This window comes from Balaenoptera acutorostrata, chromosome 1 (assembly GCF_949987535.1).
Source record: "Balaenoptera acutorostrata chromosome 1, mBalAcu1.1, whole genome shotgun sequence".
Taxonomy (NCBI): Eukaryota; Metazoa; Chordata; class Mammalia; order Artiodactyla; family Balaenopteridae; genus Balaenoptera; species Balaenoptera acutorostrata.
The window spans coordinates 166,020,561-166,038,211 of NC_080064.1; the positions used below are offsets into that span (position 1 = coordinate 166,020,561).

The window sequence follows — 17,651 nt, forward strand, 5'->3', positions numbered from 1 at the left end:
CCAATAACGTATGTGTATATCTTATACTTTTTTTTACTGTATTTCCTATGTCTCTTAAGCTTTTTCATATGTCCATATTTTTCTCTCTCAGAACATCACAGCTTCAGCCTGAATATTTCTTTCTGACTTATATTCCAGTTTACTAATTTTTTTTAGTGGTTTCTAATTTGTTGTAAAACCCATCACTGAGTTGTTAATAGCAGTTATTTTATTTTTCAATTCCAACATTTCCATTTGGCTCTTTTTTCAAAAAAGTTTCCAGTTCTCTACTGAAATTCTCAATCTTATCTTTCATTTCCTTGAATATATTAAGCACAGTTATTTTAAAGTCAGTTTCTGGTAATCCCATTAACTGGATTCCCAGTGGGTTTGTTCTATTACTGTTCCTCTTGTCTCCTCGCATTCTGGTTATTTTGACTGAATGCCAGACATTGTCTATGGACAACTATATGGAAATTTTGAGGCCTACAATGATGTTATATTTTTGCAGGGGAGATTTACATTTGTTTCCGACAAGCAGCTAGGGAAACTAACAATCTCAAATTACCTTAATCCAAAAGTGATTAAAATGTCATTAGAGGCTGAGTATCAGTTCCTATAAAGGCCAGTCTACTTATGAGTCAAACTTCTTCCCCTGGGTATGGGGCTTCTGGGTCCCAAATCATGGCCTGGGGGATTACCAAGACAACCCTCCCCTCATTAGCAGTCCCTAACTTATAATTTTTGTTCTACTAGTCCCAGGAATCTGCCAAAAGCTCTGTTCAGCTACTCAGTCCCCTCTTTCAAAACAGATATGTGCTTCCAGGTAAACATAGGTCCCAAGCTGGGCTCACTTCTCTGGTTCTTTCTGCTTTTAGGTCATGGACCCATAATTCTTCATTGCCACGTAAGCTCTCCAAATAGACTTCTTTCTTTTAAATATTCTGTCCAATTGTTTTGGTTCACAGAGAGAGGCTGTATCTAAATTAAATTACCTCATCCACCAATATCCAAATTTGACAACTATTTTTAAAATATGACCACTTAAAGATGTTATGCTAAGTGAAATAAGCCAGATATAAAAGGTCAAATATTGTATGATTCCAATTATTTGAAATGCCTAGAATAGTAAAATTCATAAAAATAGAATGGAGAATGGAGGTTGCCAGGGGTTATGGGTAGAGGGAAATGGAAAATTATTGTTTAAAGGGTTCAGAGTTTCAGTTTGGGAGGATGAAAAAGTTCTGGAGATGAATAGCAGTGATGGTTGCAGCACAACAATATGAATGTATTTAATGTCACTGAACTGTACACTAAAAATGGTTAAAATGGTAAATTTTCTTATTTTTACTACAATTAAGAAGATATGATCGCCTCCTACCATATGATTTCTATACATATCGGGCTGGGGGGTGGGGAGGTCACAAATCCTTAGCTACTAGAAACCCAAAGCTAGAATTTAACATTACCAGAAAATTATAAACCAAATTTTAAGGCAAATCTATATATATCCCTGCTTGGCAAATAGGTTAAAAGGGCAGGCAAAAAAAGATAGTTATGTTCACTTTTTTCAACTTGTTCCGTGACAGAATATTAGAAAAAGTTGAGGAAAATATTACTGGAATCAAAAGAGAATTATCTAAATCATGAGTTCACTTTTTCCAATATAGAAATTTTAAAATGTGAACAAATTATTTCATTCGATTCTAACTTTCAAGGATTGACAAAGCTGTATAATCTCAAAAAGCTTTCAAAGTCAAGGGGGATGCATATACCTTCATTTAATAATAACTGTTTATTGGATGTTCACTAAGGATGTTATCAGGTTTGGACTTCTTCATAATCCTAATACTTCAAACCCAATGAGCTTGCATCTAGATTAGTGATTTCCATCCTACGCACACCCATCCATTTTTAGCCTGAGCGTAACAGATTAAACCGTGCAGTTAAACACCTATACTTCCTTCTGACGTAGCTCAATAGCTTATCTTGTCTATGAAGTCATCCACAACCCTCTTTCCCATCTTCTCAACAAAGTGATCATTCTTTTATGCCCTCGCTGTGCAATGATTTGTCATAAATGAAACAACTAACTGTGCTGTTTTCCTTACATGCATAATATCTCATTCTTTACTGCATTGTTCTTCAAGGTCAGGAATTATTATCTATATAAAACCTAACTACAATGCCTAGAACATAAAAAGCACTCAAGTATTAAGGAGAAAAATGGTAGCTTTTCATATATATGTATACAATTTGTACATACTCAATTTTACAAATAAATGGTGGGTCATTTTTTTAAAATGGCTCTTAGTACAGAAAGTTTAGATGTTGTTTAATAAATTATACTAATATGTTTCTACATAGAACAGACTGATAACCATTAAGAAATGAAAAAAGGTACTCTGGAATGAAAAGAAACCAATTATTTATTAGATTTATTCTTAGGTACTTTATCATTTTTGTTCCTTTAAGCAGTATCTGTATAAAATTATATTTTCAATTTGTTTATCGTTAGTTCTACAAAAATGCTACTGATTTTTATATACTGATGTTATATCCAGCAACCTTGCTGAACAATCTTATTAGTTCTAATATTTTATCTGCAGATACTCTTGGGAATTTTTTACGTAGACAATTATATCATCAGCTAATAAGGTCAGCTCTGTTTCTTCCTTTTCAATCCTTACTGCTTCTATTTCTTCATCTTCATATTACTAGGTTACCTCTTCTGCAATACTAAATGAAGATGATTAAAGTTGAAATCCTCAAACTTATTCCTGAGTTTAATGGAAATCCTTCCAACATTGAACCATCTTGTAAGATGTTTGCTGTATGTTTATATTATTCATCCTTATCAGCTTAAGAAAACTCATTTTTACGCCAAACATGCTGAGAATCATTATGTATGGATTTTAATTTTATCAATGTTTTTCCTGAGACTCTTGTTTCTTATAGGTTTTCTCCTAGCAAATTAATACGTTATCTAATGTTAAACTACCCTTACATTACTGAGATAAAGAGATAAATCCTATTTGGTCAAGTGGTGGTCTTTTTTTCCCCCATATACATTGTTGCATTTGGTCAGCTAATATCTTACTGAGGACTTTTATATCTATATCAGTGTTCTTAAGTGAAACATGCTTATTAAGTTTCCTCTCTCAAATGGCTCTTCTATGTCTCAGATATCAAAATTATACCAGCCTCATAAAACACTCTTCTTTAGAACCGTTTGCATAAAACAGGTAATAGCTTGAAGGTTTTTAGATTTTGTTTATAAATGCTCTGGATGTTCTCCTTTTTTTTTAAATTTTGGGGGTAGATAATTAACTACTGATACATTTTATGACTGAGGTCTATTATGTTTCTATACTTTTCTGCCAGGTGTGGTAAATTATATTTTTCTACAAAATGGCCCATTTATTAGTGTAAAGCTGTTCATAATATTATAATTTATTTCCTTACTATAACTACAGTGATATCTCTTTCCAACCCTAATATTGTTTATTTATAGCTTTTAATTTTTTTGTTTGATTCTGTCAATTTATTCAGGGAAGCAGCTTTTGTGTTAATAATTTCTATTTATTATTTAGTTATTTTTTTCTTTTATTTTTAGTATTTCCTTCTGCTTTTTTGGGTTTGCTTATTATATGCCATTAAGATTTGTCCATCTACCTAGAGGGTATCATGCTGAATAAGTCAGACAAAGAAAGACAAATACGCTATGATTTCACTTACATGAGGCATCTAAAAAACAAAACAAACGAACAAACATGACAAAACAGAAACAGATTTGCAGATATCAGAATAAATGGGGGGACGGGGGGTGGGTGGTCCATCTAAGGACAACTTAGACATGCCACAGGTTTCTATATGTAATATCTTGTCACTCAGATCCAGGTTGGTTTTTTTAAATTTTTAAACATTTTCTAATCTTCATAATGATTTCATCTTAGTGTCACAAATTATTTAGGAGTGTGTTTTTAAATTTCCAGTATTTTAAGAAACACTCCATTTGTCAAAACTGGAAGTCATAGGATAGTTTACTTCTCTTATGAATAAAAATTTCAGTATTTCATATGGAAATTTCCTGACTTACACAGATTTCTAATTTTTTTTTCAGTTGAGGTATAACTGACATATAACATTATATTCAAGTTTACAAATAATGATTTGATCCAATTATTTTTAAATATTCATTTTATTTTTTGCCAATATTTAGATACTTTTAGGTTTGTTCATCAGTGTTATCAAATGACCAATTCACTGAATTTACCAAAAATTTATTTTACAGCTACTAGTTTGGAATGTTGTGTTTAAAATGTTCGGTAATTTCTACAAAGTTCTAGTTGTCCAGTTTCCAGTTTTTCTCTATAGTAGCATCTTAGGAAGTATTCACTTTGTCTCTGGCCTAACTCACTGCTGGGACACTTTGCTGCAGGAAAAACAAAGGGAAGAGAAAGTACTCAGAATGACCTGGATACCCCCCAGGGAGAGAGGGTTCTTGGTACACAGACTGTGGAGACCAGAGAAGGGCTGAGCAACAGGCACAGAAAGCAAAAGGAGGGAGGCTAGGGAGGAGGAAGAACAGGGCAGGGGGCCTGAGAGGACAGAGGGCAGGCTGGGACAGTTAGTATTAATAGTTAAACTTGCTAAATTCAGTGACCTGCCTTTCGGCAAACTGATTCAGGTCTTTAGAAGTTCCTCTCCAGGGGAGCAATGCATTTGTTTTTGCCAGGTGCCCTAAGAGTTTCACTGGCCTGCAACCAGTATTGGTTAATTTCTTGACTGGAGTTGTGTAAGTGAAGTTGGAGGTTCCCATTTTTCAGAGGAGCTCCTAAATCAGCTCAGACAGAAACAAACTCCTTTGCCTACCTGTGCTGATTAGGAGGATTTTTCTAAGTCCTCTTTTTATGGTGTGCAGCCCCTTGAAGAGGCCTCAGCTTTATGCAGAGATACTGGTTTCAAAGCCCAGCCTCTCACAGGTCACAAAATCTAAGTCCCTGGATACTACCAGTTCATAATCTCCATCCCAAAACACAGGGCTGCTGCAGCATCTGGCCACACCACACTACACCACCCGGTCTCCTAGTGGAAATGCAGGGACCTACCTTTCTTTAGTAAGAACTCAGATGGAAATGTGTTACATTTTTCCTGCATATGTTTAACATTGGTTGATTTTACCATCTTACCAGAGCCAAAAAAAAGTATTTTGTAAATCTGTTCTTTATAAAAGCCCTCACTGCTACTGGTATATACTTAATGCTAGCAAGACCCTATTTATATTTTCCTCTATCTACTGCTCCTGATCTGTTAAGGCCCAAGAACTCAAGTAATCAGATAATCCAGTCACCTTTCTAAGAAATCCAGAGCAGGGAATCAGTAAAAGCTTAGTTGTCATGGCAGACATGAATTACAAAAGCCTAACTATTCCGGCAACCTTAATACCTATAATTTTTCTATCGTATATGAATTTAACAATATTTTATGAAACTACTTACATTTTGAACTCTTTCCTATAATCCCATACCCCATACCTTTGGTGGGAAATGAATTCCTTAAACACGCTCTGCTACTTAAATGTATTTCACATTTTAGTTTGTCTTAAATTTACTTTGGATTCCAAAACCTAGCTAGTTTGAAGGCCAAAGCATCTAAAGAATATTCGTAACTGAAAAACTCAGATTTATATTCTTGAACAATTAGTTCTAAATCCTCATCTAAATTCAGGCTTTATAAAAGGTGGAGAGGGTGGGAAGGCAAACCGATATCCTTTTTCCCATAGAGACTCTTTTGTCTATAATTTTAAAGTACTTCTTTATTTTACTGAATGTATCAAGTCCTTATGTAATACTAGATAACGTTAAGAATTTAATAGACCCTTACCTGATGGTCCTGAATCTTCCTGCCCACCACTCTGAATGTGTTGTTGCCTGTATGATGATATATATGAACTCTGCTGAACCCGGTTGAACCACCAGCTGGCACCCACTTTTTATTGGCATCATCGTAAACCATCACAGCAGCTCTTGCCTGACAGATACTCTGTTCACTAGGGTGGGGGGGGGAAGAAAAGCAAACTTTTAAGATACTTAAAATATGCTAAGCTTCCCACATAGCCATATAAACCAGAGTTAGCTAACCGAGCAGTTGGTCAACAATTAGTGCTTTACTGGGTGCTAGAAACAGCAACAATGAACAAGACAGAGGCTTCCTGCTCTTATGGGTGGAGTCTGATGGGGAAGACAGACCAAAAAATGAACTGTAATGAGGGACCAGAAAGAGATCAGGATCCACAAAGAGCACTTAGATATAAGAAACATTTTCTTCTAAAGCTGAGGATCTAATACATTCATTAAACTGAATATAACTACAAATATAAATTAATCATTATTTAACTGTATACATATGTTTATAACATTGGTGAACTGTTTGTGATTACCTCTCTTTACTGGCAAAATTACTTTTATCATCAGCCTTGCTTCAGGTCTATATAACAAATTCTGCTAGGCTCTTCTGTCCCTTGAGATATGGAGTGGCCACTAGCAATCAATGGACAGCACCGTGACTGAGTAGTCCCTGACTCCACTCAGGCAAGATAACATCTTATGTTTCAAATTTCTTCACTTAAAAATGAAAAAGTAAAATAAGATGATTTCTAAGGATTCTTCTAGATGTTAAATTCTAAGCTTCACAAATAAATATTGAAGAAAAGAAGACCAACTCCATGATAGAATCTTTAAATCTCAACTTCATCTCAACTATTTGTTACCAAGTGAAACTGAGATACATGAATAAATAAAATGTAGAGATGATCTTAATTCTATATTAAGCAATAGTTTCATCTTTCAAATATATTCCAAAATAATACTGGGTAAAAAAGACTGATTGGGGGCTTCCCTGGTGGTGCAGTGGTTGGGAATCTGCCTGCCAATGCAGGGGACACGGGTTCGAGCCCTGGTCTGGGACGATCCCACATGCCGCAGAGCAACTAAGCCCGTGAGCCACAACTACTGAGCCTGCGCGTCTGGAGCCTGTGCTCCGCAACGGGAGAGGCCGCGACAGTGAGAGGCCAGCGCACCGCGATGAAGAGTGGCCCCCGCTCGCCGCAACTGGAGAAAGCCCTCGCACAGAAACGAAGACCCAGCACAGCCAAAAATAAATAAATAAATAAATTTATATTAAAAAAAGACTGATTGGAATTTTACTTTATTTTATACCATATGTTATTTTTTTTAAATGAAATACCAAAAGTGAACTACAGAACAGGTATATTAACTCCATGCTGACTATTAACCGAATTAAAATGACTCAATCTCCATATAGAAGACTTATCTTGACGCTTAAGCAGCTGTTCATGGAGACGCTAAGTAGCTCACCCAACCCCATCTTTAACGAAAGCACTGCTCATTCCACCAATTTTAGCCTTCAAGATTTTAAACAGTAAATCATGTGGGTTCTTCCCCAACATCCTGGGAAACAAAAAGTCGCTTTCATGCCCTCCCTTCTTACCCACACTTCTGGCCCATCTCTCAACAGTATATGTATGTGCTTCACTGGACCTGTTGTGTGACTTGATGACAGAAGATCAAGGGAGACCTAAAGAGGTCACAGCACCAAGCAATAAAACCACCCAGAACAGTGGGGTTATACATGCTTGTAATTTTCCATTAGCTAAATCTTACAAAAACTTGTAACAATACCTGGGCAGCACAAACACTGAAATAAACCCAGTGGTACTGTCTAAATTTTTATGCTGCACCGAATTTTTTTTAGTAAATTAGTTCTGGGAGTAAAAACGAGGCAATGACTAAAGCTTGAATTATTTTTAAAAGCTTGATTAAAGAGCCTTTGTCAGCACAGCAGTTGAAATCTCTTCATCGCTCAAAACAAAAATACTTGTTAAGGGACAAAATTTACATAACCCTATAGAAAGAAACAAGCTAAGGCAAAGTGCCTCTTACAGCATACAATCCAAGAAACAAATTTACTAACTAACTGTAAATAACAACTCAAGAAACAAATCTGTAAATTAATACAGAACAGTATTTTCCAGTTCGAAAATTAATGTTTTTGGACATACACGATGTTTCCCCAAGGTTCAAGAAATAATGTCTCTTCAAGAAGTTCCACTGGGATCACAGAAGCTAAAGCAATAGTTGAACCCCTGTTTTGTAAATCAGGTCATCCCATGCCTCAAAAAAAAAAAAAAAAAAAGTTACAAAAGATACATAGGAAATCTAAAACCAGGAGAGTTAAATAAAATGTCCCAACTTTCTCCTCCACCTTTTTCTTCCTCATTGCTCTACAGTGGGATGCCGGAGACATTGCAAATTCCTGAAGCACCGAGTTAACTGAATAGCTCTGACTAATGCTTAATTACTCAAGATATATATAAGCCACTTAGTCAGCAAGCAAATGTCTGGTCGCTTCAATTTCCCTATAACCACAGAAACAAAGACATCTCTAAATGAACGTATCAAAGTAGCCAAGAAAGGCCAAAAATACAAAAACTGGTTGATTAGTTTTCTAATGAAGATGAAAAGAAATCTTCAAACAGAGATGTTAAGGATACAAATCTAACTCTAAACAAAACCAAGAAGCACCAAGAGAAGCCAAGGTTAAAGGGAAGAAAAAAATAAGATGTGGGTAAGAGCTGAAGTGTTAGTGGAGGTATAGTCAGAGCCACGCGGGTTAGGCGGCAAGCTGTGAAGATACAAGCTAAGCCCCAAACAACCCTGTACTTCTACAAGGCATCCAGCACTCAAGAGAAGCCAAATCAAGGCCCAGCCAGGAAGGAATGGCACTGTCCAGTGGGCTCTTAGCGACCAAGCCAAGTCTTTCCATTCCTTTCCACACACCTGAGGACCTCTCCCCAACTAGAGACACACATCCTATGGTATAACGAAAAATATTTGGTCTTTGTCAGGTTCCTGGAACAGAGCTCCTAAAAACCTTGGCATCTCCTGAGCAGTAAGAGTGTCTTTGGTATGCTAATGAGATGACTCTAGGCTTCCATATGGGGGCTGGGTACCAGAAATACAAAGCCAAGATCAGAGGGTAGAAATGTTCAGTCTCACCCCTTCCCCACCTCTGGGGAGGAGAGAAGGGCCGGAGACTGGTCTCACTCACAATGGCCAATGATTTAATCAATCATGCCTACATGACGAAATCTCCGTAAAAACACCCAATTGAGCTCACATCCAGGTGCTGGTTGGGTGGCATGCCTAGAGAGGGCCTAGAAGCTCTCTATTCCTTGCCCTATACATCTCTTCCGCCTGGCTGTTTCTGAATTGTATCCTTTATGATAAACCAGTAATGGTAAGTAAAACACTTTCCTGAGCTCTGGGAGTCATTTTAACAAATTATTAAGCCTGAAGGGGAGTCTTGGGAACCCCTGAATTTGTAGTCAGCCGGGCCTAAGTTTGGGTAACCTAAGTACTCCACTGGCAGTGCCAACTAAAAATTGTTACTTGCCACCTGGTTCTACAAAAATGAAGCCACTAAGCCACTGGAGTCGCTGACCTTCAACAACCCCTGAAAGGAGTTTGGGGCGGAGATCAGGAATGAGGCACTCTGTGCTCTAGGAAAAACTGGCAGAACAGGCCTTCAGATAGTTAGGTATTTTCAGAAGACTTTATGAGCCCAATTTCCTGCATCTTCTCACATCTATAAAAGCACTAAAATCATTAACAGAGACATCTGCTCCTCGTGACTAGCAGCAACCTTCTGCCAAAATGTGTGCTTGATTGATCCTCCTTCGCCAAAATCACATAGATACTGACCTCCCCCTTATCTTTTCGTAACAGTTCCCCAGAGCTTTCTGAGAAGCTGTCTCCCAGGCTATAGTTCCCATTTGGCCCCAGATAAAACTTACTCACTACTTAACTCACTACTGTCATGTTGTACTCTTTTTTTTTTTTCAGTTGACAGCAGCCAGGTCCAAAGTGGGAGCAGTCTTGTGGGACTGAGCCCTCAACCTATGGCATCTTGTACTAATTCCAGAAAGTTAGTGTTTGAATTCAGTTGAATTGTTGGACACCCAGTTTGTATCAAAAAAATAAGAGAACAGACTGTTGATTTGAGTAGAAAACTCCCACTCAATATACCAACTCCAAATTACAGGTACGCACAAAATAAGCTAGTGGTACCCAGTTTTGGATTTCACAAACCCATAAACTTCAAAAACCGACTGGATGAATCAATACAGAATAGGGTTGACAGTATTTTGGCCTACTTGCCAGGTAGGAGATTTCAGGGTAAGGTAGGGGACCACCATAACTTACTAAAATGAAGATATTTTGGAACTTAAAAATCTCAAAATAAATACAATGTAATATACTATAAATATAATAATTAGCTTTCCATACAGTTCTCTACATTGCCCACTTTTTTTTTTTCTTCCATTTCTCCCTGCTCCAGTGAAATACTTATAAGCCTTCCTGCTTTATATGTATGACCATATGACTGGCCTGAGTCACAACAGAACTGCCTGTACGTTGGTGTATATACAAGCACTAGAGCAGTGATAGGTCAGCTTAGAGGTTCTTCTGGTAAGAATTTCCAACTTTATCTAGGAGGATTTTTAGATGAGAAAGTCAATGGGTGAATTTCTGAAATGATGAAATTTCAGAAATTCACATACGTGCAGTTTTTCAGGGAAAAGTAACATGGAAGGAAGGCAAGATTTAAGAACCACAGCTATTGAAGAGTCAAAAAGGGGAAAAAATTAAAGAAAATAAAGATCTAAACAAGCACAGCAAAAAAGACAAAAATTTTATAATCTTTATATTATCATTCTATCTGAATTATAACAAGGCTCAAAATGAATACCTAGTCAAAGCCTTCAACATTCTGAGTCAGTAAAGGAAGTATATAAAAGATTAAATTAGTAAATTACTGAGCTGTACTTTTGTGAAGATCAGGCAGTAAATTAGTTATAAACAAAAATTTCATTTTATGACCAAATGCAAATGGTATATGTAATTGATTATACCTCATTTTCCTGATGTTAATTTTGGCTTTTTAAAAAATGAAATATGGCATTAGAAGGCTAAAGACAGCTGATTTTTTTAAAAAGTATAAAAACCATGACACTACAATCCAATTCTGTGGCTTTGTAAAAATTCATTTCTGAATACAGTCAAATTTCCTGAACAGGTATATATGATGGTAGAAAATGCTGGCCCAATTTTATTTTTATAGGTTACCTGTGAATGAAATGGTTCCTGGTATTTAAGCAGAGTAAGGATCCCTTGGCTATTCTTGTCTATGCTGTTTACTGAGATTGCAATAAAGCCAAGTCTTTGAAAATAGCAACTTCCTTTCAAAGTAACCATTACTTGTCAAAGAAAGCATGAATATTCAGTGCTTAGGCACAGAGTAGGCATTGTTTAAATTCTCGTTCAGTACATAATTTCATTTAACAAAATCCTACTCAAGAACTGGATCATCAAGACCTGGACCAAATACCATTCCTTCTGTTAAGGTCTTTCTGGAGTCCCCAAAGCCAGAATTAATTGCTCCCTCCCCCCATGGTATTCATTAATTTTTCCACCAGGAGGACCCTGCGGAGGTAATATCTGAGCCACAGGAAGGAGTTAGGATTTTACTCCAAGTGCACTGGGAAGCCACTAGAGGGCTTTAAGCAGAACATGACTTACACTTTTAAAAGATGACTCTGGCTACTATAAAGAGAAGGGATTCAGGAAGGTGGCATGGAAAACAAGAATGCAAGCATGAAGACCAGTGTGAGACGTGTGTATGGTAAGATTTGGACCAGACTAGAAATAAAGGAGAGGGAAGCCTATGGGATATATATGTCAGAAGCACAGGAGACAGGATTTGCTAGTAGGTCAGACGAAGGAGAAGGGGAAGGAGGGGACAACCAAAGGCAAGAGAAAAATTATGTCACCTAGCATTTTACTGATACTCCCAAAGTAGTATGTGACGTGCTACAAAGGATGTCACTACTGGAAGTCATGGTCCCAATTAATTTATTTTTACATACATATAAAAATGTATTCATCATCTTTGAAAAGGAGAATGTCATTTATCTTCGAATGACAGAGCCTAGTCTGCAGTAAGTTATCAAGGTCTATACAATAACCTCTGCTATACTACTGACGACTTAGAGAGTTTACCCTAAGAAAGAGAATTAGCATCTTGTCTGTTATGATACTGAGTCACTCTGTGAATCAAGATGTCAGTTATTCAGAAGATAAAATATTAAGAAAGAAATTACACAAAGAAGTTGGGAATTTTAGGGCTTCCCTGGTGGCGCAGTGGTTAAGAATCCGCCTGCCAATGCAGGGGACACGGGTTCGAGCCCTGGTCCAGGAAGATCCCACATGCCGCGGAGCAACTAAGCCCGTGCGCCACAACTATTAAGCCTGCGCTCTAGAGCCCGCGAGCCACAACTACTGAAGCCTGCGCGCCTAGAGCCTGTGCTCAGCAACAAGAGAAGCCACCACAACAAGAAGCCCGCACACCGCAACGAAGAGTAGCCCCCGCTGGCCGCAACTAGAGAAAGCCTGCACGCAGCAACGAAGAAGACCCAAGGCAGCCAAAAATAAATAAATAAAATTAATTTTTTTAAAAAAGTTGGTAATTTTAAAGACAGTATTTCCATCTTATTCTCTGATGTCAATTTTTTTTGCTCAAGCTTGTAATTTTTATAACATTTCAAGCATTAAAGAGGCTTAAACATAATTTTAGATTTCAATTCAATTCCACAATTATTTTTCACACCTGCATTCCATGGCCTCCTAGAGTTATAAAAAATTATGCACTCAGGGGCTTCCCTGGTGGCGCAGTGGTTGAGAGTCTGCCTGCCAATGCAGGAGACACGGGTTCGAGCCCTGGTCTGGGAAGATCCCACATGCCGCGGAGCGACTAGGCCCGTGAGCCACAACTAACTGAGCCTGCGCGTCTGGAGCCTGTGCTCCGCAACAAGAGAGGCTGCGACAGTGAGAGGCCAGCGCACCGCGATGAAGAGTGGCCCCCGCTTGCCGCAACTAGAGAAAGCCCTTGCACGGAAACGAAGACCCAACACAGCCATAAATAAATAAATAATTTAAAAAAAAAAATTATGCACTCAAATCGGGAATAATAAACATGTATTTTCTTCAAATAGGAAAGTAAGCAATAAATAGCATGCCCTGTATTGTGTTAAGCACTAGAGGAGTCACAAATAGAAGGCTTTTTCTCTCAGTTCACCACTCTGGACTCTAGCCATCCTGCAAACCTAGGGGTCACACCAGCATCCTCCCTGCCCTTCACCCTGCCAGGCACTCTGTCACCAAGGCCTGTCAATTCTACTTCCTAAAAACTTCTAAATTCATTAGTTCCCTTTGCTCACAATGTTCAAAAGCTTTAATTTGGGCCGTCCCTAGTTTCTCATCTGGATTATTTCAAGTCTCCTAACTGGTACCCCTGACTGCAATTTTACTCCTTCTTCCCTGTGCTTCCAGCGGGAAATTTTTCTAAATCAAATCTCATCACCTCACCGTTCTGCTTAAGACACTCCAAAGACTCATTTCAGGATAAACTTTGGCTTCATAGCATGGCACAAGGGGTCTACTGTGATTTGGCCTCTGTCTTTCTCAACATTCATACTTTCTTTCTTTCAAATACTTGTAGCATGAAATGTGCACAAGACACCATTCTACCACCCTGCTGCACACTGGGGGCACGTCAGTATTCACTACAGCAATAACAATTATGCCATATTTGTCCATATATCTCCACCTTTGCACATGCCCTGTACCTAACCTACCTGCACACTTCCTCCTCGCCTAATACTGACAGTTCTGCAGAATTTAGACACAAGTGTCACATCCTCTTGAAAGCTTTTCCTCTCTCCCTCAATATATAACAGGAACTCACTCTCTGGGGTCTCACAATACACTATGCATATCATGTCTCCAACAACATCATATTAAACCCCTGAAGGGTCGGCATTGTATCTTTTCATCTCTCCTAATTAAGATTTGTTGAAGGGCTTCCCTGGTGGCGCAGTGGTTGAGAATCTGCCTGCCAATGCAGGGGACACGGGTTCGAGCCCTGGTCTGGGAAGATCCCACATGCCGCGGAGCAACTGGGCCCGTGAGCCACAATTACTGAGCCTGCGCGTCTGGAGCCTGTGCTCCGCAATGAGAGAGGCCGCGATAGTGAGAGGCCCGCGCACCGCGATGAAGAGTGGCCCCCGCTTGCCGCAACTAGAGAAAGCCCTCGCACGGAAACGAAGACCCAACATAGCAATCAATCAATCAATCAATCAATTAATCAATAAATAAATCTTTAAAAAAAAAAAAAAAAGATTTGTTGAAGTACTGACTTGGAAAGTAGTGAGCAATATTAACTGTAAAAAGTAAAAATCCATAAGCTTTGAGTAAGAGTGCCAAAACATGCCAGTGAAAGCTCCCTTTTCTGACTTCCAATGCCCAAATGGACAACCTCAGACCTTCTCCTTTCCATCTATAAAACACACCATTAGCACTCAAAACACTCAGCTCTGAGCTAGAAAACTATTCTCATCACCCCGCACTCTTCTGCTCCCAGTTAGGCTGTATACTTATTAAGAAGTCAGCTGTGTTTGTGACCAAATATATTCATTCCAATTGTACTTGTACTGTAATTATGCAATTTAAATATTATATAAAGAGATACAATGTGAATATATAGAAATTCTATGAAAATTAAGTTCCTATCAAGATGAGGCACTAAAAAATTGTAAGATATACATAAAAGATGGGGGAATCACACAAGTCTAGCAGACTGCTATACTGAGAATGCTTTGCATATATCTTAAGTTCTCTCTCCACTTTAAAGAAACCAAAGCTGAAACCCTGAAGATAAAACATGGGCATGCTTCAGAAAAGAAAAACAATGTAGACTTCTCATCACCAGACTAACACTAAAAGCTTTACCAAAAACAAAAGTCAGAGAATGAACATAAAGTAGACTAAAATGCTCTAAGGTACATGTCATTTCTAAGGATACCAAGCTTGAGATCAATTAACCAACCATCATCACCCGTACAGATCACATTACATAGAAAAGCTTCTACTATACGCTACATTTGTGAAATACTAACTAGCTTTTCTCCTTTCATATCCCATCCATAAACCAAAAAACTTGCTAAGAATGGCGGGGAGCGGGTGCTGCTTGCTAGAACAGCCAGGTGCTGCTGTCCTGGCTCCCTGATTGAAGGATACGGGAAAACTCTGTGAATGCCACTGACAAACAGCAGATACAAACAAGGCAGCAAACAAACTTATTTTCTGCAAGGCAAGAAAACCATCTGTGAGGCAGTAGCTCCAATAACATAGAAAGGCAAAATTTCCACTAAAGACCACATAGTTGTATACCATTCATCTCTCTAAGAAATACTAAAAGGTTGTTTATTTTTTTAATAGCTCTTTATTGGAGTATAATTGCTTCACAGTACTGTGTTAGTTTCTGTTGTACAACAAAGCGAATCAGCCATATGCATACACAAGTCCCCATATCCCCTCCCTCTTGAGCCTCCCTCCCACTCTCCCTATCACACCCCTCTAGGTCGCCGCAAAGCACCGAGCTGATCTCCCTGTGCTATATGCTGCTGCTTCCCACCAGCCAACTATTTTACATTCGGTAGTGTGTGTATGTCGATGCTACTCTCACTTCGCCCCAGCTTCGCCCTCCCACCCCATGTTACCAAGTCCATTCTCTATGTCTACCTCTAAAAGGTTTTTTAAAAAGGTGAAAATATCAATGCCACTACTTAACTCTTCATCCCATAATATCTATATTCATGTGCAAAGTACAACTGTTATCTAACAGATCCACAGTCACCACAGAAAATGACCAATATATCTAAAGCAAGATAGCATGTTTTAGAAAACATTTCAGCAAATCTGTTGGGTTATCCCATAGGATGAAAAAGTCTCTTAAAAAAAAGGAGAAATCATTAGGTAAAATACTATGTAGAAAAAGTACCTGAAAGGAGGCACTTCCTACATGCAGCTATGCATGTTTAGGAATAAGAGTAAGCTTTTTAAAAAATCTTTATGGTACTATTTGACTTTAATTATGAATACCCCTTATTTGCAGAAGTATAGAACGTGAAAAATTCTTTAAATGTGACTTGGCCAACAAAAAGAACCTGCCTCTGCCAACAATATACCTGGAGAGAGAGGAATAATACAGAAAATGAAAATGCGACTATTTTGATATTCTTAGAACCACAAGAGAGAGGAGAAAACGAGGATGGAATTTATAAGGGTTTGTAGAGAGAAAAGAAAATGAAATCATATTGGGCAGGAAGTAAAAAGAGAATTAAGAAACTACTAAGACAGAAAATCTTGGATGGAAAGCTGCCTCTGCATGCAACTGGCTGGGCACGTACTGAAGGAGCCTTGGCCTGCTGCCGAGAAGCCCAGGTAAATCAAGCCCTCCTGCTTTTCCTGTGATACAGAAGACTAGTTAACAAAAAAAAAGCAAACACTATTTTAAAAAAATTAAAACCAACTGTTTCAGGAGACCATACTCTACAACTATCCATAGATAAATATTTTCAGAGCCTATGTTTCAAAGTATTGCTTAACTGCAAGCACAAAAATCGTTAACAAAATCAATGAGGGAAAATCTATTAATTTTTGACTATCTATAGTATTTAGTATAGACTGACATATCCCCAGCTGTAGTCACAAAGAAATCTCCTTACATTAATAAAGATCTAAAACCCAGAGACAAATAAGTGACATATATAATTAATTACTGAGCCAGGGTTGTGATGATAATAATACTATAATAAAAACAAATACTAATATGAATATAATACTTAAGAAGATCTACACACTGGTCTATGTGCTTTGCCTTTATTAATTCATTTATTTATTCAACAACTTTATTTGGTAGATACTTGTTAATATTCCCATTCTACAGATAGGAAATTGAGAAGTGAATTAATTTGACCAAACAACATACTGCAGGAAGTGACAGAAATGGGATTCAAAGCAGCCCGTCTGCTTCAGAGTCTGGACTTACGATCACTCTACTTGAATAAGAGAGCTAGAGTCTGCCTAACTACCAATTATATTAGTTCAATAAAATTAACTCCTCAGAAGTTTTCTATCATTTCTGCATTATACTTCACGTTATATTTGTTGAAGCTAAGGGAAGGGAATTTGTATATTTGCTGAAATTGATGTTCTTGTAGAAATAAACCAGGATTCTTTTGAAGACTTCACTAGAGAAAATTATACCTTATACTATTACGAAAACATATCTAGACTATCACAGACTTTTTTTAAAGATAGTACAGGGGCTTCCCTGGTGGCGCAGTGGTTGAGAATCTGCCTGCTAATGCAGGAGACACGGGTTCGAGCCCTGGTCTGGGAAGATCCCACATGCCACGGAGCAGCTGGGCCCGTGAGCCACAGCTGCTGAGCCTGCGCGTCTGGAGCCTGTGCCCCGCAACGGGAGGGGCCGCGATAGTGAAAGGCCCGCGCACCGCGATGAAGAGTGGCCCCCACCGCGATGAAGAGTGGCCCCCACTTGCCGCAACTAGAGAAAGCCCTCGCACGAACCGAAGACCCAGCACAGCCAAAAATAAATAAATAAATAAATAAATAAATTCCCTAAAAAAAAAAAGATAGTACAAAACATACGCATAAAATTAATACTTC

At 38.2% G+C, this 17,651-nt stretch overlaps 1 protein-coding gene across 12 annotated transcripts in view; it reads right to left on the reverse strand.

Moving 5' to 3' along the window:
* The window catches only part of ENAH (ENAH actin regulator), a 160,684-nt gene that overhangs the window by 73,853 nt on the left and 69,180 nt on the right, over positions 1 to 17,651 (reverse strand). For all 12 annotated transcript variants that reach the window (XM_057548423.1, XM_057548414.1, XM_057548434.1 and 9 more), the window contains exon 2: positions 5,866 to 6,031. In XM_057548423.1, the coding sequence (XP_057404406.1) occupies positions 5,866 to 6,031 (166 nt within the window). The remainder of the gene's footprint in view (positions 1 to 5,865; positions 6,032 to 17,651) is intronic.